This window comes from Salvia miltiorrhiza, chromosome 7 (assembly GCF_028751815.1).
Source record: "Salvia miltiorrhiza cultivar Shanhuang (shh) chromosome 7, IMPLAD_Smil_shh, whole genome shotgun sequence".
Classification (NCBI taxonomy): domain Eukaryota; kingdom Viridiplantae; phylum Streptophyta; class Magnoliopsida; order Lamiales; family Lamiaceae; genus Salvia; species Salvia miltiorrhiza.
Window position 1 is genome coordinate 4,727,275 of NC_080393.1, and position 24,382 is coordinate 4,751,656.

The 24,382-nt window shown below is 33.6% G+C and overlaps 1 protein-coding gene and 1 long non-coding RNA gene across 7 annotated transcripts; one reads left to right on the forward strand and one right to left on the reverse strand.

The window, feature by feature from the left end:
• Positions 1-1,979: 1,979 nt before the first annotated feature.
• Positions 1,980-22,856, reverse strand: LOC130991882 (uncharacterized). 5 transcript variants are annotated; one of them, XM_057916328.1, is made up of 5 exons: positions 22,228-22,315; positions 19,123-19,183; positions 6,285-6,389; positions 6,037-6,093; positions 1,980-2,718 (listed from the first exon to the last, which is right to left on the reverse strand). In XM_057916328.1, the coding sequence occupies exons 2-5, from the start codon at positions 19,135-19,137 to the stop codon at positions 2,356-2,358; spliced, it is 540 nt and encodes a 179-aa protein (XP_057772311.1). In that variant the 5' UTR covers positions 19,138-19,183; positions 22,228-22,315; the 3' UTR covers positions 1,980-2,355. The 5 variants fall into 5 exon arrangements, with proteins under 5 accessions (XP_057772311.1, XP_057772307.1, XP_057772310.1 ...); XM_057916324.1 differs by lacking the exon at positions 19,123-19,183 and having other exon boundaries at positions 22,228-22,854; XM_057916327.1 differs by lacking the exons at positions 19,123-19,183; positions 22,228-22,315 and adding an exon at positions 10,614-11,176.
• On the forward strand, positions 2,619-8,247 carry LOC130991957 (uncharacterized). 2 transcript variants are annotated; one of them, XR_009091211.1, is made up of 3 exons: positions 2,619-2,756; positions 3,665-3,838; positions 4,118-8,247. It is a non-coding gene; the product is annotated as an uncharacterized LOC130991957 (long non-coding RNA). The 2 variants fall into 2 exon arrangements; XR_009091212.1 differs by having other exon boundaries at positions 2,628-2,764.
• Positions 22,857-24,382: the final 1,526 nt, after the last annotated feature.

The following is a 24,382-nucleotide window of genomic DNA, read 5'->3' on the forward strand; positions in this document are numbered from 1 at the left end:
GAAGATGGTTATATTAGAATTTGATAGTACTCCAAGTTAACATTTCTAACCAATTCAAGTTTATACATAAGAAACAAACATTAGCATCAATAATCTACCTATAAACAACTTTTTTTTTTCAATATTTAAAACTAATGAAGACTCTTTTAAGTTGCTGAAAAAATGTGATTCGAACTATTAAGTGAAACAAGAAGATAAATATAAAATTTCAAAAAGAAGATAAATATAAATTATATGTAATATTTTAAAATTAGAGGCTAATGTCTGGCAGTATAAAACGTGGCTGTCGCTCTTCGATTGCAAATGCTGCTCAACTCGGTTCCAAATTCCAATCTCAATGCGCGGACGTCCACAAATTTTATTCATATTCTTTTCTTTTATTTTCCGATTCCATATTTTTATAATAGTCGAATCGAATACTTTTTTATTCTTCAATAATTTTATCTCAAAGTGCATTCTAAATTAATATTTTGAAGTACAAATAAAGACGTAAGTGTGGATATTAGGAAAATTATTATAAATTGAGACGATATGCAGATTAATTTATATAATTAAGTGAAATATTAGTTGACTGTTTTAATAATAATATTTGTACAATAGTGGTAGTAGTGATGATACTAATAATATTAGTAGTTTAATGATTATACAATGTATTAAATATATACTATATGAAACCTAGTACTACCCAAATTTTATATGCTAAAAAGTTACGAATTGTCCAAATGAGTGATAGAAACTTTCACTTTTATTATTTAATATTCTATTCTTGGTTAAACTCCAATTTTGATCGATGATTCTGGATATGTAGATGTGTGGGACCATCTAGATAAGAAGCACTATATCATTTATTCTGTTATCCATTTAAACATATAAGTTTGTTATCTATTTCAATTATGAAAAAAAACACGGTTACAGCATTTTTTTGGCAATATTTTGTATTGCTCGAGCAGAGATATAGCTACATAGGATATCAAATCATTTAAAATTTTAAGTTTCTAATTCAGGTTGGGGCCATGGATTCTACTTCAATATCATTCCATTATTTAGTTTTGTTTTTGTCCTGATATATACATATATAACAAGCTTTTATCGTTAAACTTTTTTTTAATTAAAATTTGGAGTTTACAATGTATATCAAGTTAAATCAAGTAAAATATGACAAAATGAATGGCAATTGATAACTTAAATTACTCACTGGACTCCAGACAATCAAGTTATTATCAGTGAACTTTTAGACGCATGCCAAATTCCAAAAAAATAAAAGGTATCTTTTGATAAAAACAAAAATTTGAATATAATTCTTGAATTTTTAGACAATTAATCCTAAATAAAAGCATGTCCCACAAATCTGAAATATACACGATTGAGAGGAAAAGAGAACAAAAGGAATGGATAAAGGATGAGTGGCAACAAAATTGTCTCGTTATTGATAATGATGGCAATTGAGGTAAATAAGGTGGGCTAGAGACTTTGGACTAAAGATAATAGAGTTATAGTAGAGGTTACTATGAGTCGACAAGTGCCTCCCACAAACCACAAACTTTGCCGCAATCGGGTGTCCAACACAAAACCAACTTTGGCTTCAAATGAATTTCATGTTTGTGGTCCTCCTTTTAAATTTCTCCATAAACGCACCTCCATATACTGTGTCTCTCTTTGTTATTATCAGTGAACTTTTAGACGCATGTCAAATTTCAAAAAAGTAAAAGGTATTTTTTGATCAAAATTATAAATATGATTAAAACAAAAATTTGAATATAAATTTTATATTTATAGACAATTAATCCTAAATAAAAGCATGTCCCACAAATCTGAAATATATCATTTTTCTTTTTCATATACACACACGTACCTTCTTATCGAACACTTTATATGTAGCCAATAACTACAATTTTACAAAAACATATATTTATCATCCCAAGTTAAAATATACTCTATCTAGGGTTCATAAAAAAAATATACTCTATCCACCTTCTAAATAACCCTAGAAAATAAAATTAATCGTTATATAAGTATATATCATATTACACCGAATATAGCTTCTATGAGTGGCAGCCTTGCTGTTGCTGCCACCACCGAAAGAAAAAAGTAATAAAAAAAATAGTAGTAACAATTAAAAGATGGTGAAAAGGCTGCGACTTCACTCGACTGACTTTCTAAATCAGTAAAACCCCTTTCTTCCTCAATCATCGACATATATAACCATTTCCAATTCCACCACTCTCAAAATAGCAACTCTACCTAAAATAGCAGATCCCAGAAATCCACATTCAACAATCCACACGCACACACAAATATTCCCTCTTGATTTAGCTACATGCATATTTACACACACACACAAGTAGCTAGAGTTCTTCAGTTTGAAGAAAAGCCGCCGGAGATGGAGATGGAGATGGAGCCGGAGGAGGCGCTGCCGCGTCTGCCATCGGCGTCGGGGATGCTCCTGTAACAGTAGAGGTGGTTGCGGAGCTCCCAGCTCCAGTCGGGGTTGCGCTCCACCATCATCTTCGGCCACCGGTTGATCCTCACGTAGTGCTCGCGGACCTTGCCGTCCGCGAGGACGCCGGTCACGATCGTGTAGGACGACTCGTGGCCGCCCCACACCTTGTCCTCGGGGTCCGCCGTGATGCTGCCGTCTGGGTGGAAGTACCGCCGCATTGGGGCGCCGCCCCCGCTTCGCCAGGAGGGGTCCAGGTCCCGCCAGTACTCCGGCGCCAACTGCCGATAAAGAGACAAGTTATTCTCCGGTGAGAAAGGTACTCAGGTATATATGTAACTGCTGCAACTGTTTTTTCCTTTTGCTTTTTGCATAGGGGTGTGATTTTTTTTTTTTTTTTTAAAGAAGAATATATTCTGTTTTTTTTTTTCTGGGAATTAGGAGATATAAGCATTTGTGTTTATGCGTAAACCAGAAACACTGATCTATTGAAAACAGAGGAGAAAGACCAAAAAAGAATGATAAGTATATAGCAAGAAAAAGTAAGATCAGCTCAACTTGGAACAAGAATGGAGACCGACTCTATTTTCTATAAAATATGAAGCTAGCAGCATTTGGATTGACTCTATTCATCTTGGTTGCATTCTATATTTGGAAAGACCTTGGCTTTTTCTGATGAATTGATGAGAACCATAACATCAAATTTCATAACAATAGTAGAAGTCCAGCATAGATGGAAGGAAAAAGAAGACATTTTTTGAGGGTATGTGAGGAAAATAAGAGCATTAAGGTAGGTCTTTCAAGTTTGCAGAACCCAATTTTATACTCCCTCCGTCCACCAGAAGTATGACACTTTTGGTGAGCACAAGTTTTAATAAAATTTGTGGCGATTTTTATGCAGTGGAGAAAGGATCTCATCATTTTTTGAAAGGATTGATTGAGATTGTATTAAGGGTGATTTTGTTTTTGTAAATAAGAGATATTTGAAAGGATGAAAGATAAGGAAAAAATATGGGCCCATGTTCTAAAATGGAAAGTGTCATACTTTTCGTGGACGGAGGGCATTTACTATTGAAGATTAGCCTTAAGGGGGTGTATTGGTTTGTGATTCTGTTGAATTTTTTTGGACTTTAAAAAGTCCATGGATTTTCGTGGATTTAGGAAATCCATAGACTCTATGCAGAGTTTGGCTGACTTTTTTTTTATTGATTTTCATCGACTTCATAGGAATTAGGAAGGCAGCAACCCAGCACCGACTAGAGCCTAGCTACCGCTGGAACCGGAGCAACCCAGCGCCGGCCAGTGCCCAGCGACCGCTGGAACCGAAGCTGGAGCCGAGCAACCTTTACTCGGACGTAATTCTGATTCGCTTAGCTGGAGCCGAGCAACCTTTACTCGAATGTAATTCTGATTTCCTTCTATTCGTATATGTTTCCCCTTTTTCTGCTGTTAGCATTTTGGTGTGATGTGAAGGAATGTTTCATATTCAGATTAACATGTGGTTGTTATAGTTGTTGAAGTTTGTTCTGGGTGATGAAATTTAGTGAGGATGGGTATTTGATTTTGAGCACCTGATCTGTATTGGGATGAGTAGAAGGATGAATATTGAGATCGTAAATATTTTTGCTCTAGTAAAATGCTGATTTGCATTGAATAAGTAAATTTGATTGTTGATGACAGAAAACCTCGTGTCAATGTTGGAACCATTGGGCATGTTGACCATGGAAAGAGAGAAATCACAATCTTTGTATTTTTGAGTAAGGTGCACCAGCGCTCGTTGGAGAATCCATCAAAATCTCATGTGATGAGGTGAGATTTCTCTCTTTGTATTTTTGAAGGAGAATACATTAAAATTCATAGACTTTTGGATACCTAAGAATTTTTTAAGACTTTTTAAAATCCATATTGAATACCTCTACAACTAATACACCCCCTAAGGGGGCTTTTACTTCTGAGGAATAACGTGGATAGATGAAAATAGTATTCCCTCCGTCCCATAACAAGTGTCCATTTTTCTTTCGGCACGAGAATTTATGTGGATATGGTTAAAGAGTAAAAGAAGTTATAGAGCCCACTTTTATTTCGTGAGTAGGTGGAGATAATTAAAAGGTCAAAAAATGATGGAACCCACTTTCCTTTTTTAGAAAGTAAACACTAGTTATGGGACAACCCAAAAGGGAAAAGTAGACATTTGTTATGGGATGGAGGGAATATAAATTAATCCATTGTTCACTAAGATAGGTTGAAAGTTTGGAATATTCCAAGGCTCTTGATAATTTATATCATTTAAGCTAATTTTACTTTATATCCCAATGATAGGATTGGAGAAATCCTAGTAATGAGGATAATATTCTTCAATCACATATCTTATAGATTATGAAAAGTAAATGCCCCATAAATAGATAAATATAGTATAGTCTAATCCTTTGTTTACTAAGATATATTGAAACTTTGGAATATCTTAATTTCCCTAAATTTGATGTAACTTTGCTTGATTCATATCCCATTGAAAGGTTAGGATTGGAGAAATCGTAGTGATACTCACCCATGTATCTTATCAATCATGAAAAGTAAGTCTCATAGGCTCATCCTTTGTTTACTTTAATGGTTGCCCTTGACGATTTCTACAATTTGAGCTAACTTTGCTCGATTCGTATCCCATTGGAAAGATAAGATTGGTGAAATCCTAATATTGAAGATAAAAAATACTTAATTGTGTATATTATCAATCATTACAAGTAAATGCCCCCGTACTATTACACCTTGAGGTTTTGAGTATATGATTTATGACAAGACATTGCATAATTGGAATAGAAATGAGTATAAGTAAAGAAAGTGAGCATATTTTGTTTCAGAATTTACTAAGATGTAAAGGGACAGCTAGCTCGAGGCGAACGAGTGGAACCCTTATTCTTAGATTCAGTTATCAAACAAAATTAGGAGAATGGTTTGGCCAAAACTGGGCTGAGAAAAGGATTCCTCACAAACCATCAAACTTTGTTAAGTATGATACATAGCATTTTAGATTTACAAAAGGATGATAGTTTAGTATAGCATCATCAGCCCCACTCACAAATTTCAACTCTTTTTTTTTTTTTTTTTTTCTCAGTCTGAAGCAACTTCCAAAGAACTGAACCCTCACCTAGGTAACAAATTCACCTTTTATGAACAACAAATGCATGTAGGGGGTGTGACAGAAATAATCCTATGTGTGCTATCTAATGTTCCTCATATAGCCACAAATTCATCTCCCTGGTTAATCATTTGGCCTCAATACTGATTGACATGACCATTTGGATCTGGGAAAATGGAAATAGATCAGATCCGGTGTAAGAGGCTTCAGTGATATATCGAGGTTGTCTACTAAAAATGCTTCAGTAGTGTGCTATATAGGCTATTCCTTATGATTAAGGTACACAATAGATCATAACAGTTGCTAATATAGGTTTTGGCCATAAGAATGCACAAGGATGTATTCCTAATAACTGTAGACCGTGAGATACGTCAATACCTAGGAATCATATGATCAGCAGTTGACTTCTTATCAGAGCTAGACAGAGATACTTCAAGAGTTCAAATCAAGAAAATTGACAACATACCTCTGTAAAGCGGAATTCCCAAACATGGTCACAAAGGTCATCCCTAGTGATTCGAGTCTGACATTAGCAAATTGCCAGTTAGAAAGTATAACAGGCATCACCTTCAGATTAGTTTGAGTTATCACATAGTTCATGCATTCAAATTCAGATCCGTGATTTCTCCGATATGATATTATAAGCGCACAAAGCTCTTCCCAGGTGCGTTTGGCTCTCCGAGAGAGATAAGGAGAGGAAGAAGTGAGACTCACTCGTTTACCGTCTCTGATTGAGAGCAAGGTAGCCACTATCTTTGGAAGTCCTTCAGCCATTGATACGCGCGGTATATGTGCCTTATCCAACCATAACTCTTGACACTGAAAAGAAAGGCACCACTGCGTAAATAATTTAAATTAACAATTGAGGATGGCATTAGTGTGTTTTCATAGAAAAAAACATCAAAAAGAAGCCTGGCTGAGAAGTGACAAAAGTAATAACTTCGAACACATCAGGAGTTCGTTACAGCTAGAGCATGATAATCAACTCATGTCATACAGGATATTCTTTCGAAGGAATTGGAATTGTTTTATACATTATTTTCCATCTTTTTTCCATTTCAGCTCACTAATATATACCACCACCCTAAGTAGGAAAATCAGTAGAAATACGAATCCCAATCAATTAGAAAGACAGACATATTTATTAAGAGATCGCAGTGGAAAAGAGGAAACACATAACAACAAATCATCATAATACAAATCCCAGTCCATGAGTGAGACAGTGGTAAAGGAGGAAACATATAACAAAAAATCAACACAATACAAATCCGAGTCAATGGAGAGGACAAATTTATTTCAATTAGACATCACAGTGGAAAAAGAGAAAACATATAACAAATCAGCAGTAATAAATTGAAACACAAAATACCAGTTATATCATTCTTCTGAAGATCCATTTTAAGTTTATCATTCCATTTTATTTCTTTCTTCTCCATTTATGATAATTCGGTCCAACTTTTTCTTTCTCAAGCATTCCAGGGTTTCCTGTCTTATGCTTACCTCTGTTTATGGTGATCCTATTCCAAACATGTTATTAGACTTTGTGATATGAAAAAAATGAATAGTTGCACAATTACCAGAAATCAATGCTATAAGCATAGAACTAACAAAATAGACAGGCAAAAAAGGAACAAAAATTCAACATAAAAAGATAATAGTAACTACAGTTTAAAAAAATGACTTGGATTCTACAGCCTTTTCCAACATGCTTGAGGTGCCCCCCAGAATGTTTGGCACCAAACACTGTAGTAAATGCATTGAGACACTGTAGACAACGTATCACAAGTGAGACATAATAGATGGTGGAACAAGAAATGGCTGAGCTGGTATATGCAGTAGTGACACTCCGGACAATGTATCACGTGTGAGCCATCATAGATGGTGACAGAGTGCTACAGGAAGTGACCGTTTTGAACCACCCCCAGTAGTGAAGCTTTTCAGCCAGAGGTGTACAGATTCCTCAACCCCTCTCTCCCCCACCACATGTGTCAGCTGTGATATCAATGGAGCTCTCCCTCATCAATAGGAACCTTATGATAATCTAATAACTACACAGATCTTGCAAATACTAATATTGTAATTGATTTCACCATGTCCTGGGTAGTTCCGAACTACATATATAGCCTCATGGTATTAACAGGCAATGTCAGTATTTTACCTTATCTACCATGTATTCTAGATATGTATCAATAGAACTAATTTATTGATTTTGTATGAATATCTACATACAATTTACTACTGTATTGAGTTGCATGCTATTCGAACTAATATTCTGCACAGGGGATAGGAAATATGTGGTACTGAACTCAGCTCTCTCTGTATCTCATCTTTGGAATAGATGCTGTAACATATATCAAACTATAAAGTTAAGAAGACAGAGAAGAGGCCAGTTCCTCTTGCTTTTCATTTGACTGCTGGAGAATCATTTTTGCATATCTAGGGTTCATGCTCCATAACTTATCTGGTTTCACCAACTGCTAGAAATGCATTTATTGGGAAGCAGTATATTTAATTTAATCAAGATGAAGGTGGAGAACCAAAGCAACCATCAGCAAGGCCATTTTACCTGAAAATATTTATTCTTTGGAGTCACTGATAATTTGACCTAATTTTTTTTTCACTTCCTCAGGCACTGTGATGTTTTTTCTTTTTTCACAATAATTTCAGGATTTATGTCTCTCTTATAACACCAACAAAAAAACATAGTGATCACGAAAGTAAATAATAAATCAGGAATACCAAAAAATAACCATATGATCATATTAAAATTTGGATAGAGAAATAAAAATTATTATTATTATTATTTTAGAAAACACTGAGCATCTTACACCTACATATTTGTCTATTATTTATGATGATGTATCACTAACCAGCTAAAATAACCAGAATAACACAGATGGCCTACTGTATCTATTTACTTTTACATTTGCACCTAAAGGCATTTGAACTGGTAAATGATATATACTCTCATCTTAGATTTACAACTTTTTAGGCAAAATTAATTACTTTCATGTTTTATTTCTCAAATTTTTGTACCAGAACTTCAGGGGATTAAACTAAAAACAGATTTCTATGATCCTCAAAGTGGGTTTACATGCTATAATGTGGATAATGCATGATAACGTAATTCCAACCATTTCTCTATTACTTATAATATGTAGGATCAACATCTTTGATGTGTCAGAAACAATACAAGAGAAATATGAAATTAATTATAGTTTGTCTTTATGTACAAGAATCTTTCTTGCCATTGCACAAAATGAACTATGAAGAGTTATTTAATTTGGCATTATCTTAAATTAGGGGGTGTGTGCATTGGATGATAACTTAGACAAATAGAAACTACATACGCTAATCCACCAAATATTTTGCTGGATTGAACAATTTTGAGCTCGTTCGATCGTATAAACCTTCAAAAACTCTATCATATACATTATTAATCCAATTTATCATCCAAAGCAAAAGCCCCTTGATGATATATTTTATTTTGTCCCCTATTCTCAGAAACACTATTTAGTGCAAGCATTTAGGCTATATTCATATATGTTAAGTGTATAAGTTGCAAGCATATATTTTGATTTATACTTGCTCACTAAAAGTAAAACTAATTCATTCATTTGTTGCCCAGGTAACTATCAACATTCTCTAATTATTGATGTCAACTAAATTGTGAATATTTTGAAGAAGCCAAACATTAGTTTTATTCAAGCTTATACTATGATATATCACATATACAATGGTTATATCTTCCAAATCCTATAATTTCAGTGCTCTTTAATGTTTAGGTTTAGATTTTATTATAGTTTAATATTTATATTTCCTAATTTTAGCAATAAAATCATTATTTAAGTCTACCTGAAGAATAAGATAATCTCATGATAGTTATGGTTCGAGATATATGTGATGAATCTTTCATTGACTTAAGGAAATAGGAAGCACCGTAACAAAGTTACAAAGTAGTGAGATGTTCCAAATGGATTAACATTTCCAAACTTCCCTATTTGGTATTGATTTTATGAATTTCAAATATAATAGCACAATCTTCATAATGGAGGACATTGTTATGATTTGTGATTCTAAATTAAAGTAAAACCCCTTAACTAATATTAGAACATTTATAAATTATTCTACCTGTTTTATTTTTAAAATATCTCATTATGACCCATCTTGCCAAATTCCACTTCACGAAGCTTAGCAAAAACTAATTAAAAACCTCAAAGAACTATTTGTTTATCAGAACTACGTATATACCCCCTAACCATTTTTTTGCGAACTTAATAAATTCAAATTTGTATTTCACCTCAATGTGCTTAAGAAATTGAGCATTCACAATATCATTATTATATCCTTATGCATGGTCACTTTCCATCACATTGTATTTTAGGATACAAAATTTATGAATATAGTTCAATATGAATAAGTAAAACAAAATAGTAACTGCACTAAAAATTGTAGATGCTAGAGTACTTCACTTAACATTATTTGAGAATCGGTTGTATAATCTTCATGCAAACATGAAATAGCAAAGAGTAAACATGAGTGAAAGGACTACCCAAAAAAATCAAAAGTGCTTGTGAAAAAATGCAATAGGACTAAACTTATCTTTTTAAAGTTTACAAGAAAACAATCTAATCCAATTTAACATCTCATTCTTCACAAAGGGTCTACTTCTTATTTTATTACTACAATTTACATTTAAAAGGTATGATGCATAAAAATATGTAAAAAAATATATATATAAAATCCTAAGCTTCTTAACCAACCCCTTTTTCATAACTTCTACTTTGATACATCAAGGAATGCCCTTCATATCTCATAAATATGCCAAGACTTTCTTAAACTCCAACTAAACAATTATACACTAATTAACTTATGTGATTGTATACAACTTATACTTGTATTGTCTAATACACCTTTTATTATTATTATCATTATTATTATTATTATTATGTGTGGAATAAAATTAAATAGATTTCTTCCTAAATTATTAAACAAACATTTTGTAGCCTTCAGGTAGGCCAACCTCAAGGAGGTGTTACTAACCTTTGTGAATTTGTCACAAAAAATGTTGCATAGTAAGCCTTCAACCATCCCCTTTATTGTTAGATCTAGCTCCCTTGATGGGAGTCATATTCCCTCCAAACCCTAGATAGCATATTTTAGTTAATTGTTTAGATAGATAAGAGGAGTGAGAAAAGCATATTTTTAGCATGACATTACTTTCATAATATTAGTTGGCAACACTAATTGAAAGAAAAACCTTTTGGCATATTCTCTTTTAGTTAAAAACAATAAAGCCTTCTTTACCAAATACTACAAGAGAACAACTATACATGTGTAGCCTATAGACTTTTAGGGCACGCCTAAAACTCTACTTGCACCATTGCTTATTGTTAAATTGACCAAAATAATAAACTTCACTAAGTAACTCGAATAATGATTAGCACTTTGTTGTGTCCGTTTATTGGCAATAGCCAAAGTAAAATTTAATACCTATAGATTAAATTTCAATATAACATCAGTTTATTTAGCTCTACTTCGCAATAGCCAATTAATTTTTCAATACCCATAGATTAGACATCCAACATGATATTTGTTTATTTAGCTCTAATCGGGGAAGCAAATTCAGTGTTTACCTTATCTATTAAACATAAAAATATACCAAAAATATCAAGTAAAGTCCTAAATGAAAGGCCTAATATACCCATCTAGGTTAATGGCAATTAGAGCTATAGATTTATCAAGCATGGCTCATAAAATGTAAATAGGACCAGAACAGCAAGCATTCATGGGCCCGACAGACTTGGGCGAGCCCAATGTTTCATAGCATGGGCTGCGAACAGCCGGAACAAAACCACCTACGAGCAGACCTATACCTCCAAAACATTTTCTCGATATATTTTTTGTGTTGGACCATGCCGGCGCGCCCATATGACACCTTGAACTACTTTTTAGAATAATTAATTTAGATTGTTTGCCACTATGTAACACAATTCAACCTAAATTATGTACTAACAAAAAATAATTGACAAAATGAAAAAAGTAACAAAACAAATTAATGCCAACAAAATGGCAAATTAAACCAATATGATTTTATATATATGTTTATTCTCCTCTATCGTTAGACCTTGAGCCAAAGCATGGGTTCTAAGAATCTTCTAACTTGTCAAAACAAAGCATGTTATATTTCACTAATTGATCCATCTTCAATAAATTTGATAGTACTCAATTCTCATTCATAAGCCCTCTTATTGAATCATAATCACATGCATGTCATAGTATAGAAGGGATTTAGTAGCTACTAAAACCCATAAAGTAAGACTAAAAGCAGACACATTGCATTTAAAAGCTTGCCTATGAAACTGATTACTAGATCTTATAAAAACTCCAAATCCAATCACTTCCAAATCATTGCATCCATCATATTTATTCATAATTTATTGAATTAGCTATATAAAGATTTTATACAGCTTGTACGCACTAATATATCATGGGAAAACAACTATAGTTTCTTCTTAATTATAGGTCTTAGATATATTTTTACATAAAACAATTTACTATACTCAAACTTGGGCACTCCTATTGTTAAGGCTCTATATAATGCACCTTGTCATTCATGGCCTATTTTTCAACTCAATCCAAGGTTCACTTTAACAAGTTGATTTCTTAGAAAAAAGGTCACACCACCATTGGCACTATTTAGATTGACTTTTTTTTTTTTGTTAAAGCTCTCTTTCAAGCAAAAAGAGTCGCCCACATAAAAACTCAATACATCTACGACAGTCTCTAATATATTCTCAAAGAAGATGGTACGTAGACTTGCATGTTGACATTTTCCATCAATACTAATACAACTTTAACGTATGGAATATCATTATTAACAAATATAAATTCTCCAAGTATGTGGTCATACAACTCTTTGCTATCCATGATTGTTTAACCTAAAGAAAATTTTATTTACTTTACCATCGCACGCATTATACAAAAATGATATATATCTAACTTCGGCATCCCAATCGTATTTAACTTTTATAAATATCAATAAAAAATATGCACCTCCTTACAGAAACGAAGTGGCAACATTGTTTAGACAAATCTTTTTTTTTATCTAGGTAACATATTCTCATACAATGAGGCTACCTCAAGCATTTTAATTCTTGATAAAACATTATCAAGATCATTACAAATAAGATATTGATATATTGTTATGATATCAAGTATCTAACATCAATAATAAAATTCCCTCTAAGCAAAACAAAATTTTGGTTGTATTTACACTTCCTACTTAAATTTCAACTTGTTTTATAATTTATTCTTTTTATTTTGTTGCTATACGTAATTTCTAAGTGCATTCATAACATCATGAACTTAGTTGCATAAAACATGACAAAATTCCATATTCAACTCAAGCTATTTATAAGTGCCACCAATAACTTTATATGATCTCTTCTTAGAAAACAAAATTCATCAATCCGTACAAGTAGATGGTTCTTTACTCGGTACAACTAAATTATCTAGTGTGCAAACATATATAGATTAGCTTAGTTCCTTTGACTTGAAGTTACATACTTATTCTTCAACGTCTATCTCTATATATCATGGATACTGCATTTTTTTAATCAAATTCATCGAGTTCAACTCCAAGTCATGATATGTTTCATGTTGTAAATTCTACTAGGTCACATTCATGTTTTCGGGATTGATGTTATATGCTATATTGGAGTAACTACCCACCCCAATTTTGATCAACACATAGGACAAATGTTCCATTATTTCTTTGTTATGACTTTACGAATAATCATTAATTTAGTATGCGTGTACTAATTGTAAAATTTTTACTAATCAGTTGTAACATATATAGATAAGTTCACTTTCTAGCACAGGTCAAAGCCAACCACAACTTATTCTAATTGGTATAATTCTATGAGTTCCACAAACGAATGCATTAAATTCCACATCACTTTTGTAAGTCACCCAGCTTAAATTATTACAATCTAACCTTCAAACAACAACAAAGCTATAGACAAACCAAAGCTAAAAGTTGGCACTATGCACTAAATCTTAAAGCCCACATCAAATACAGTAAATGTCCAACACGGTCTCTTGGTAATTGATAATGATTTGGAAACTTGAAGTTCTCCAAATTTATTAATTGGAAAAATGAAAGAGAAATGGAAAAAGCTCTACCAAGAGCTCTTAAAGGAAGAAAACAAATATGACATGCGTCGACTTAGAAAGCGAAAAGAGATTAAAATAGAGTATTTACATGAGCTATCTTCAAACTGATAATATACATTCTAATAAAATTTAATTAATAATTAATGGATGAAAAAGATTTAGTCCAACGAAGGTCTTAGCAAAAAACAAATTGACAAAAGGGACATATAGAATTCAAAGTTTAAATCTATCTATAGAAACAAGGGACAAACTTGAATATACAATTACAAGTTTAAATCCATCTATAGAAACAAGGGAAAAAATTGAGGATTCAGATGAACGATTTGGATGAGGTGCAAAGGATGCTAAGGTTGATTGTATAAGGTACCGAGGATGCTAAGGTACGTAGCAAATTCAGTTAGTCGTCCCATGGTTTATCCACTACAATAGCAAGAAGAAATAAGATGGAGGCAACAACACCACAATTGCTCCAATTCAACTTCAATTTCACTATGAATCTTGTTGTTTTCATGCTTCAAAGCCTTCAATTCCTCATGACTTACACGACGACAACAATGGATAAAGATAAGAAGAGATTACAACCACACAAGTGATGCTTAGTGGAGATGATGAGCTTACGATTGAGAGGAAAAGAGAACAAAAGGAATGGATAAAGGATGAGCGACAACAAAATTGTTTCGTTATTGATAATGATGGCAATTGAGGTAAATAAGGTGGGTTAGAGACTTTGGACTAAAGAGAATAGAGTTATAGTAGAGGTTACTATGAGTCGACAAGTGCCTCCCACAAACTTTGCCGCAATCGGGTGTCCAACACAAAACCAACTTTGGCTTCAAATGAATTTCATGTTTATGGTCCTCCTTTTAAATTTCTCCATAAACGCACCTCCACATACTGTGTCTCTCTTTGCTTACCTGACGGCAACAAAGCACAATAACAAGATTAGGCTTGGATGACATCTCAACGACATAAAAGGTTCGAGCTAGAACGAGAAAACTACGAAAGAGTGGGTGACAAAAGAAAGATGGAATTAGAATTATTCTATCATCGTTTACTAATGCCGACAAATACCGAGAAAGGGGTGAGCATGATCATGTAGACGAAGGCCAAATATAAGAGTGGTGAAAAAGGTTGTTGATGAAAAAACACCTGCCAAAGTCTATACCATAGTTACTCCAATTCAAGTTGCCATGAATCCTACCTTAGTGGCTCCCCCCTTTGAACCCTTTATAAGAACCTCCTCAATTTCCTCCCATCAATCTTAAATAGAGCACAATAATGACCATGAATAAGCTATTGGGCAACCATGCAATTATCACCTACATGCCTCAATTCCTTATTGCACAACAACATCAAATGTGGTTATGAGCTCCCATTATAAGACAACCCTCTATCACTCAATTTTCATTTTTAGTCAACAATAGCAATAACAACTATGACCATGGGGAATTCAAAATTGTTGCTTGCCCCCTAATTAATATTTTCACACAATCGGTTGCCCCTTAATTAATCTTTCCACACAACAAACAACTACAAGGGCTACACAAGCCATTTTCAAAAGCTTTAAGGGTTCTAGTAAACAAAAGATAGTTTATGCATCATGTTGGACCTAATGCGAACCTATGCCCTTCCGATTAATATCATGACACCTATATCTAATGCTATAGAATTCTATCCATGTCAACATATTAAAATGTGATACAATCCCAATTTAGAGTGACCATGTCCATAAGAAATGTGAACCAAACATTGAATTCTAGTAATTGTATGGTGTAGTTAAAAATATATTTTTACTTAACCATTAAACTCATTAAGACGTTCAATTAGTCAAAATAAACTTATTTACTTCCATTGTATTACTTATCATGGTCACGCCAAATTAATACTAGATCATGATCATCTCATTCATTTGAAAGATTGAGATTTACATTCTCTTGTATGTATGATCATTATTGACAATTTTATTTACCTACTAATTTTCTTTCGCACTCTGGAAAGGTGTTATAAAATAATAAAAAAATTGTAACCTAAACGTTAGCACTTCCTAAATTAGCTTGAATGAGATTACGCCTTTTAACAAAATACAAATTATATACTAATCACCCAACTTAACAGGTAACAACATCCAAAAAATCGTAGTAATATATACCAATCAACATGCTAACATTTTTGGAGTCCTTTAGGATAGCTTTCAATATCATTATAAGATTACTTCTACTTCGATAGAACAAAACCAAAAATATAATACAAGGCTAAGTCCAAATTGTTAGAAGAGCCCCATAGAACATTTTTGTCCCTATGAATGTTGAGAGTAAGAAATGTATTTGTAATAATATCACAAATTTAAGGCATTTAGTGATACAAATATGATATGAAATTCAATGTTGTAGAAGAGATATATATACGACAAAAAAGAAGAAATGATGCTTACCTAAGTTGTAGACATAGCTCATCACACTTGTGATTACTATTAAAAGGAAAAGTCACAAACTATGATAACTCAAAGCGATCAAGCAATATTACTAATATTTAGCTAGAGAATCGCCAAAAATTTTGTCCATCGGGTGCGTTTTATGCTCTATATGACTTCTTAAGTCATCAAAAACCATTGGGCTTATTTTATTACATGTTGCATATAAATTACTTGTGTACTATTTGGTTTTCGACAAGTTCTTGTTTTGAAAGCTAATTTGGTTTCTTTTAAGTGTCCTATAGAAAATCTTTTACCATATAGTTTATTTGGGGGAATGATGAAACGATGTACAATGTTTTGTTTTATGTTTAATTGTTAATTAGTTTTGGATTGTAAGATCCACCAAATTTCAATAGTTTTCTAAAATTTATCTGTGTTTGCAGTTTGAAGCTCAACCCCAATAGATTCCTGAATTAACTTCAGTTTGGTTTAAATTTTCTTATCCTTTTAAATCATGTAATCCATATTCACTAAACTTCACATTTGAAAACAAGTTTACAATTTCCTATGTTGTATACATTTCCTATGCAACATTACTTGTCACAATTTTCATTAGCATCCACCTTAAGCAGCAGACACATATCAATTTCATACGATTTTACAGCTCATTCTTTAATTGACCTTTTCAATTTATTCACCCCAGTGAAAACAAGTACATAAAACTAGGAACTACATAGTCAAATAAATAAATTCGTCGAAATACAAATTTAAGTATTCAACTGTATTTGTGGATGAATTTATCAACATAGGTTAATAGTCCATGTGACTTCGTCGAAGCACATAAAACTAGGAACTACATATGTCAATGCGAAAAAGGATGATCCATCTATTGCATAGTCAAAACGTATTGGAGTTACTATGGTAAGATGACTAGCCAAAGGATGATACTGCGAAGTGTTAGTCAATGGATTCAATTGCCAGAAAAGGTGGCTCATTTATAACAAATATTTCTGGTGGTTCTAAGATCGGCTCACAAAGAAAAATGAATTAATTGTTATCCTCCTTGCAGTATTAGACTAACTTTTTTACTTAGAATGAGTTCAATAATAACAAAGTGCAGCCCACATTTCAAACTTTTGACAAGTCGAGTTGAAGAAATTGTATATAAAGCAGAGTGGTTTTTACTATCCCTCGAACAATGTCCTCTACAACATCCTTTATAGGACAGACTAATAAAATTGTGTTTCTGGGTTCCGTTTGGAGGCCTTAAGCATGAGTGGTACCAGACACTGACCATAGTGATCGTAATGAGCTTCTACTAGCTGAATAGTTATCATCGATTTCTAAAACCAATAAATATATAAGTAATGTGTGTGGTATGGACAAGATGCAGTGACCCCCACACAGCAGTTACCAAATAACTGATAACTGAAGAAGGATTCATGTGAACATCATTCTAAGCAGCAAATGGATCCAGGAAGATGCATACATGTGTCGAACTCTTCCTCCAATGGGCGTAAGATATTTTTATGCATTTTCTGAAAAAGGCTATGGTGAGGATAATCTAATTCTAACTATTAACCGATACAGCTATCAGGAAAAAAGAAAAGAAAAAAGAAACAGAGCATCAATTGGACACAAATTTTATCTGTTTTCCTGACTTGTAAGTAGCAAAAGTCAGTGGAAATATTCTGTAAATTTATATTCAGGATGTACATGCAGGAAACATGGCCATCTCATCATATAAACTAGTAACCAAAAAGATGACAATAAAAAACTAAACAAACTTCCACAAAACTGTGCTGAAAATAAATGCACGATCCTAGGTTCTTATATAGACTAAACACCTAGGGAATTAGGAACACAGATGGGTTCACAGATAAAACTTTATTGTTTTAAAAATAGAGGCTTTTTTTCATGACAAAATGCAGAGCTTAAGTAAACTCTAGACATAAAGCCACAATGGTGTTTTAAGTATAAAGACAAACAAGGCTTAAAATTTTAGCTGGAATGCATACTAGGAACAGATACTGAAAATGAACTGACAAATGCTTAGGACACATTCAAGCCAAAGGTTGACTAACACCAACTATCTACGGTTGCTGCAGTGTGCCTTACTTGAAATAAATGAACCTCTGAGAAGTATCCAGCCAACATTCACCTTCACTGCTCTAGAGACAACCTTAAAGATTCAAGCCTAATGATTGTATCTTCTCGTTATGTGTACTAAAGTAATGCTGGACTATGTCGGGACGAAGTTGGAGATTCTAATCCTTGTGCAACAAAAACCTCTATAGAGGTCCAGTTGAAGCAAGACAGCAAACCAACTCAACTGACTAGCTAGCAAGACCTTTGGATGGACGTTCATTTGGGTGTTTCTCTTTCTGTTCCATTGTAAACCAATAGTTACTGACAGGAAAGCTAACATGTCTAGCTTACAAATTTTGGAAGTAAATGATCTCTTTAATCACGAGGCATTATCATTGTTGCATCAACCAGTTATATGCCTTCATCAACATTTCCTTCTGGGTCATCTTTATGTTATATAAGCAATTTAGTTCTCCGTTAGTGAAACAGTTCACCTTTACCTAATACTCCCTCAGTCCCTTAAAATTATGCATTTATTTCTTTTTTGGTACGCCCCTCAAATATATGCACTTTCTATTTTTGGACACTACCCCACACATAATTTGGACAATTTTACACTTATAACTTACGCTTATTACCCATAATCAACTTAATAATACCCTAAATGTGAAACCTTTTCTCCACTATCAATACACTCAACTCTGTCATAAAGCATCTGTCCTCGTGAAGACCAAATCCGTACACATGGGCACAATCTAAATACTTGAAAGCCTATTCCCTCCACACCTACTATTTGTACTAGCCAAAAACACATCAACAATTCATACTAGTACACAATATTAACTCTAGCTCTAAGAATGGGTTGAGACTTACCGCTTGTGAAACCATAACACGCCTCTATCTCTGCAGTACATCGGACACTAGCCTTCTTCTCCTGACAAATCAAGTACTTAACCAATTAAAACTCTATAAACCCCGCATTTATTCAATATATATTAACTAAAAACATAGGGAGACTCCTTGCTGACAAAAGTGAGCAACAATTCCAATCCAACTTGCAATTAAAAGAGGATTGTAACGGCATATTCAGAACATTGCCCTCCTTAGGTGAACTGTTTGCCGTTATCAATGTTCTCAAGGATCAAGCTGAATGCTACATTCAGGAGGCAATCCAAAAGTCACTCTTATAGTTTTGGCTCTACTAATCCATAGTCATTCTTTATCTCGGGCTTCCGGCTGAATATACTAAAAATTTACTGATCTCTAGCAGCATTAATGATGTACTAACATCACTACCCATATTGACATTGCAAGGTCATGTTTCTCGACCTTGAACTCTTCAGTCAGAATACAACAACATATCCTACAAGAATTGCTAAACTGCAAGCTTACTTACTTTTCTCTGAAACATGTTTCATAACCATGTAAACATGTCCGAAGAAATTGGCACCATAACATGATGCTGAAAGGTGTCATTTTCTTAAATTGATAACACCAATGTAAAATATTGATGCAAAAGAAAAATATGCAAGAAATATGTATTAGAAGACGATAAAATGTTCCTGCACCTTCCTTGCAAGTCAAACCACAAACAAGACAAGTTGTCTCATCTAATAAATTGACTACTTCCAATAAACATAAAATTCAAAAAAAAAAAAAAATCACTGTGATCACTAATTTACAAAGAATTCTTTTAACTGCCAGTTTCCCCTTTTGCGTACAGAGCATCAAAGAAGAACAGCCTCTGTTATTAAGTGAAGAATCTGGATCATTAATGAGCTCAAGGAAACAGATGTTTCTTTATTACCATCTTTTCTCCAGTTTGCATTGGCAGTCAGTCCCCCATGGCTGGCAATACCCGATTTCCAAGATGGTAGATTTCCACGACTCATAGAAGCAGATAAAGATTTCAGACTCGATCTAAATATGAGAAAGAAATCCTGAAAGAGGTGCATACATAGGAATTGTAACATATGTACAGAGAAAAGTTATATATGCTCATAGTGCAGGAATCAAATTAAAAAAGCAGAACACAGATAATTCTCATGTCTGCATGCATGGTTAGCTATGTTTAATTCTGCAATGCAAAAGTTAAGAATAAATTATTCAGACCAACACCTTTCTTTGAAACTCCTGCTCTGCAATTTGACAATATGGAGCAGGATTAAGAATCAACACACAATGGTCTGTCATATGGGCCTTTGATGAAAACCCTTATAATGCATTCAAAGACTTCCCACCTCGCACTATATTGCAACCAAAAGCAAACATAGAGAACAGGAAAATGGAGCCCTATGAGCTTCCTTTTCCCCTTACAATATGTGAGAGACACAAGCTTAGGATAATAAGTAATCAAAGTAATCAACTCCACACACACAACCTATAACAGTTTACATTCGAAATCTAAAAGTGTTTCCTTACCAAACGTCTTTGCCACCCTATTGTTGGGTCCAGAGTCAGTTTGTAGATTAGCACACAGCACTTGTATATTAGGTTTCCCATGTCTATACTGCTTTGCTGAAGTTCAATAGTAGCATAATAGATGGTGTTTCTATTCGGATCATTTCAAGCTTATTATTTGACCATCTTTTGCCGCCATTTTAGTGATACCTTTGTATTAGTGAATGAAATATTAGTCTTATATTACAGAAATAACTAACAGTCACCGAATACCCCATCTGGATAGTGTTTCAAACTATCACATTAATAGTTGCACTCCTTTTATCTAGACCATTTTCGTTTTACATTTCTTAAAATGCTGAATTTTTGCTTTAAAAGGATTCTGCATTCTACATAGGAGTTGTGCATATGCAATCAAATAAAGAGCAATTGTATAATGAAAAGAATCCAAGTTTCCAGCTCCTAATCAATCGCATATTCCACTTTTTTTCCTTGTTGATATCTCAACTTTTAAACAGGAAGAAAGAGAACTCAGAGATAGAATATGCATAAAAAAGCTAAATGAAACAGAGTAATCAAGCTTCACAGTTTATGGAGATGTATAAGCAGTAAAAGAGGAATAGCATAACTGTACAGACATAAGAACAGATTTTGTTTGATTAACCAGGACAATCCCAACATAACAGGTTCCCTCAAGCTCCCACTCAGTTAAAAGCAACACACAATTACAATATCTTTAACGAATTTCTCCATCTCAGCTCAAATGGTTTAACGAACCCAAGAAAGCCTTGAGGCAACAACTTGAAGATTTTACTTATGATTGCTCTATTATGCCAAATGCATATCTGTTATGAAAACTAATGATGGTATCTGACAGAAATTTCTATGATAATTGAGGTCCCAAGTGAATCTTTTAAGTCATATACATTGTTATAGACAGTTTCTCCAGTAATCTCAATTTTTTCTTTTGAGCTATTAAATTAAAGCAACAGGGTAAAGTGAAGATGGTATTAAGGTATGTGAATGAATTAGTCACTGTGATACCAGATAAAGAAGTTCAAAGTATCTTAAGAATCATTCTAGCACTGTAGTCACAAGGCATGACCTGGCTTCATTTCAATCATCACTCTAAGTTCACGTAATTAGCTAATAAATTACCCCCTAACAAGCTCCAAGGTAACGCAATATCCATATGGATACAATTATTCAACTAATAGTTTTCCAAGAAAAAGCATAAAATTCAAACTATTAATGTCCATCAAAGTTCGAGCAGCGACAATAGTGATTCGTAGTATCAAATCGAACACTAACCAAAACCCTCATTCTTCCTTAAACCACATTCAACAATGCACTCAAGAAGAACAGTCCTCTCCAAATACACTCAAATTGCATAGATTACACCTATCAACTTGAATTCAAGCAAAAAGATCAAGAACAAAACCCAAAAACACACAAACAAACTGTCAAACTCCACACCTCAACCGCAACCAAATAAGGCAACACGCAATCCATAATTAAAAAAAAACGCACAACACACCAAGCTTGGAAAAGAAAAAAAAAAGGAACAAAGCTAATAACCTTTGGAGCCCAAATTCTGTCGGAGGAAGCAACGGCCTGCCACCCACGAGAAACCAGACGAGCTTCCGCCAAACTGCGCACGTCGAGCTTGCTCAGAATTATCGTCATGATTTCCGAACCGAACACCAGCAAGGGGTCCTCCGCCGCCAACTGAAGCTCCTCCCCGCCCGAATCATCGGCCTTGGCCTTCCGCTTACCTTGCTTGCCCGATTCTTCACCCCCGGACTCCGACATAACCGATTGAGAAGACGGAAAACGAAAGAGAGCACTAACTTTTTCCAATGCCCCAATCAGGTGAACGAATTGTGCAGAGAGAAAGGGAGCATGGAACATCAACTCATTCAACTGGGAAGAGGGGGAAGAGATATAGAGAGAGAGAGGGAGAGAGACGTGGGAACTATGAAATGGGCGAAACGTAGTGAGGCAAAAATCAGTTGTCGACGTCGATGCAAATGGGAGGTGGTGACGTGTCCGAACCCACGCCCCGCAAGGGTTTATGGCCGCAGAGGATCACATTTGAAAAGGGGAGAAATTACGATATTACTGGGTTTTAGAGAGAGAAAGGAGGCTAACCTGACATGGGGTTTTATCTCATGCAGCCTCACCGAGCCCCACGTGTTGGACTCGATTCATCGCTTCCATTTCTAAATTCTAATTGTAGTCAACTTTTTAAAATTGTAGTCAACTTTTAAAATTCACTCATATCATTTGCTTTAATAAAAAGCCAAAATTGGAACTGATATTATATGTCAGATATTTTATGTTCAACAAATTATATGTTGGATATTTTATGCTCAACAAATATCGAGGAAACGACAAAATATGCATATTAATCAAGTAAATACGCACTAATGTCATTTGCATGCTTTTTCGAACTCAATCTTCAAATTTTCTTCCGTCATCTCAATCTTATGGTTCATTTTGTCATAGCGCATACATAATGAATTGTTTTGGGGAAAAAAATTACTAAACAAAAAATATTTTTTATTTTTTTGACATCCATTCTTGACAACTTTATTTGTAAACAACTCATTCTGTCCCACCAAGTTAACCTTTTATTTCTTTTGAAAATATTTCAAATGTAATTAATTTTCTTAATTAAAATAGTATTAATTTTTTCTCTCACTAAAATGACTTTACTCATTATTATAAAAATTATATATAAACAGATAAATACATATAAATTACATTTTTCATCTGCGTAAAATGTTAAAAGGGAAAGTTGTTAGAGAGAGGGTATTAAATTCACAATAGTTTGGATGTCGGTTTTAAAATACTTAGAAACCAAAATAACAAAGGCTACTTAAAAGTAAAACCCACGGTTTGAGGCAAGTAGAAAGCAACAAAATATGTCAAAATTATAATATCACGTGTGATAGGTGATGTTGTCAGTATGTGGTCGTCTCTACTAAAAAATAAAATGAAGATAAATGAATAAAAAGAAGAAGGAGAAGCTGCAACATTGCGGCTCCCAAAACCGGCAAATATGATTTTCTTATGCGAAGACTAAATATAGAAAGTGCATGCCAAAATAGTAAGAAATCATTATTGATTTATTGTACAAAACGTACCCTTTGTCTAATAGTGTCTCGAATTTAGGCATTTCCATATTTCATTTCATTTATTTTCCCTTTCAAGAGGGTAAACGAAACAAGCTTGTCCTAAATCATGCATGATACAAAATTTGATATGGCATAGAGTTAAAATAGTTTTTTTTTTGTAAATGTATGCCGACGTCTAAATCATGCATACTTCTCGTTCACCAAGAGTGTAATACAAAGGGGCATATTTTTTAATAAATGGTTATCAGATGGATATAAAGTGGATAAATGAACTCATCAATTTTAATTTGTTAGACAATTAATAAATGGCTTGTTAGATATATTTTTTTTATATAAATATTAAGTGGAAATTGGGTTAAAATTAAAAGAGCGTGTGTACTAAAATGAAAACAACACATTTATTATGAACGAATCAAAATGATAAAAATATCACACTTCTCGTAAATAGAGTATGAGCATAAATTATTAAAATTTGGAGGTTGATAGCCTACTACCATATGTGTAAGTTGTTAATCTTTGGAGTCAACTTGCCACATATCCTAATCTCCTTATTGATTTTGAGATTTCTTTGAGCATATTTTTTTCTTGTTCTT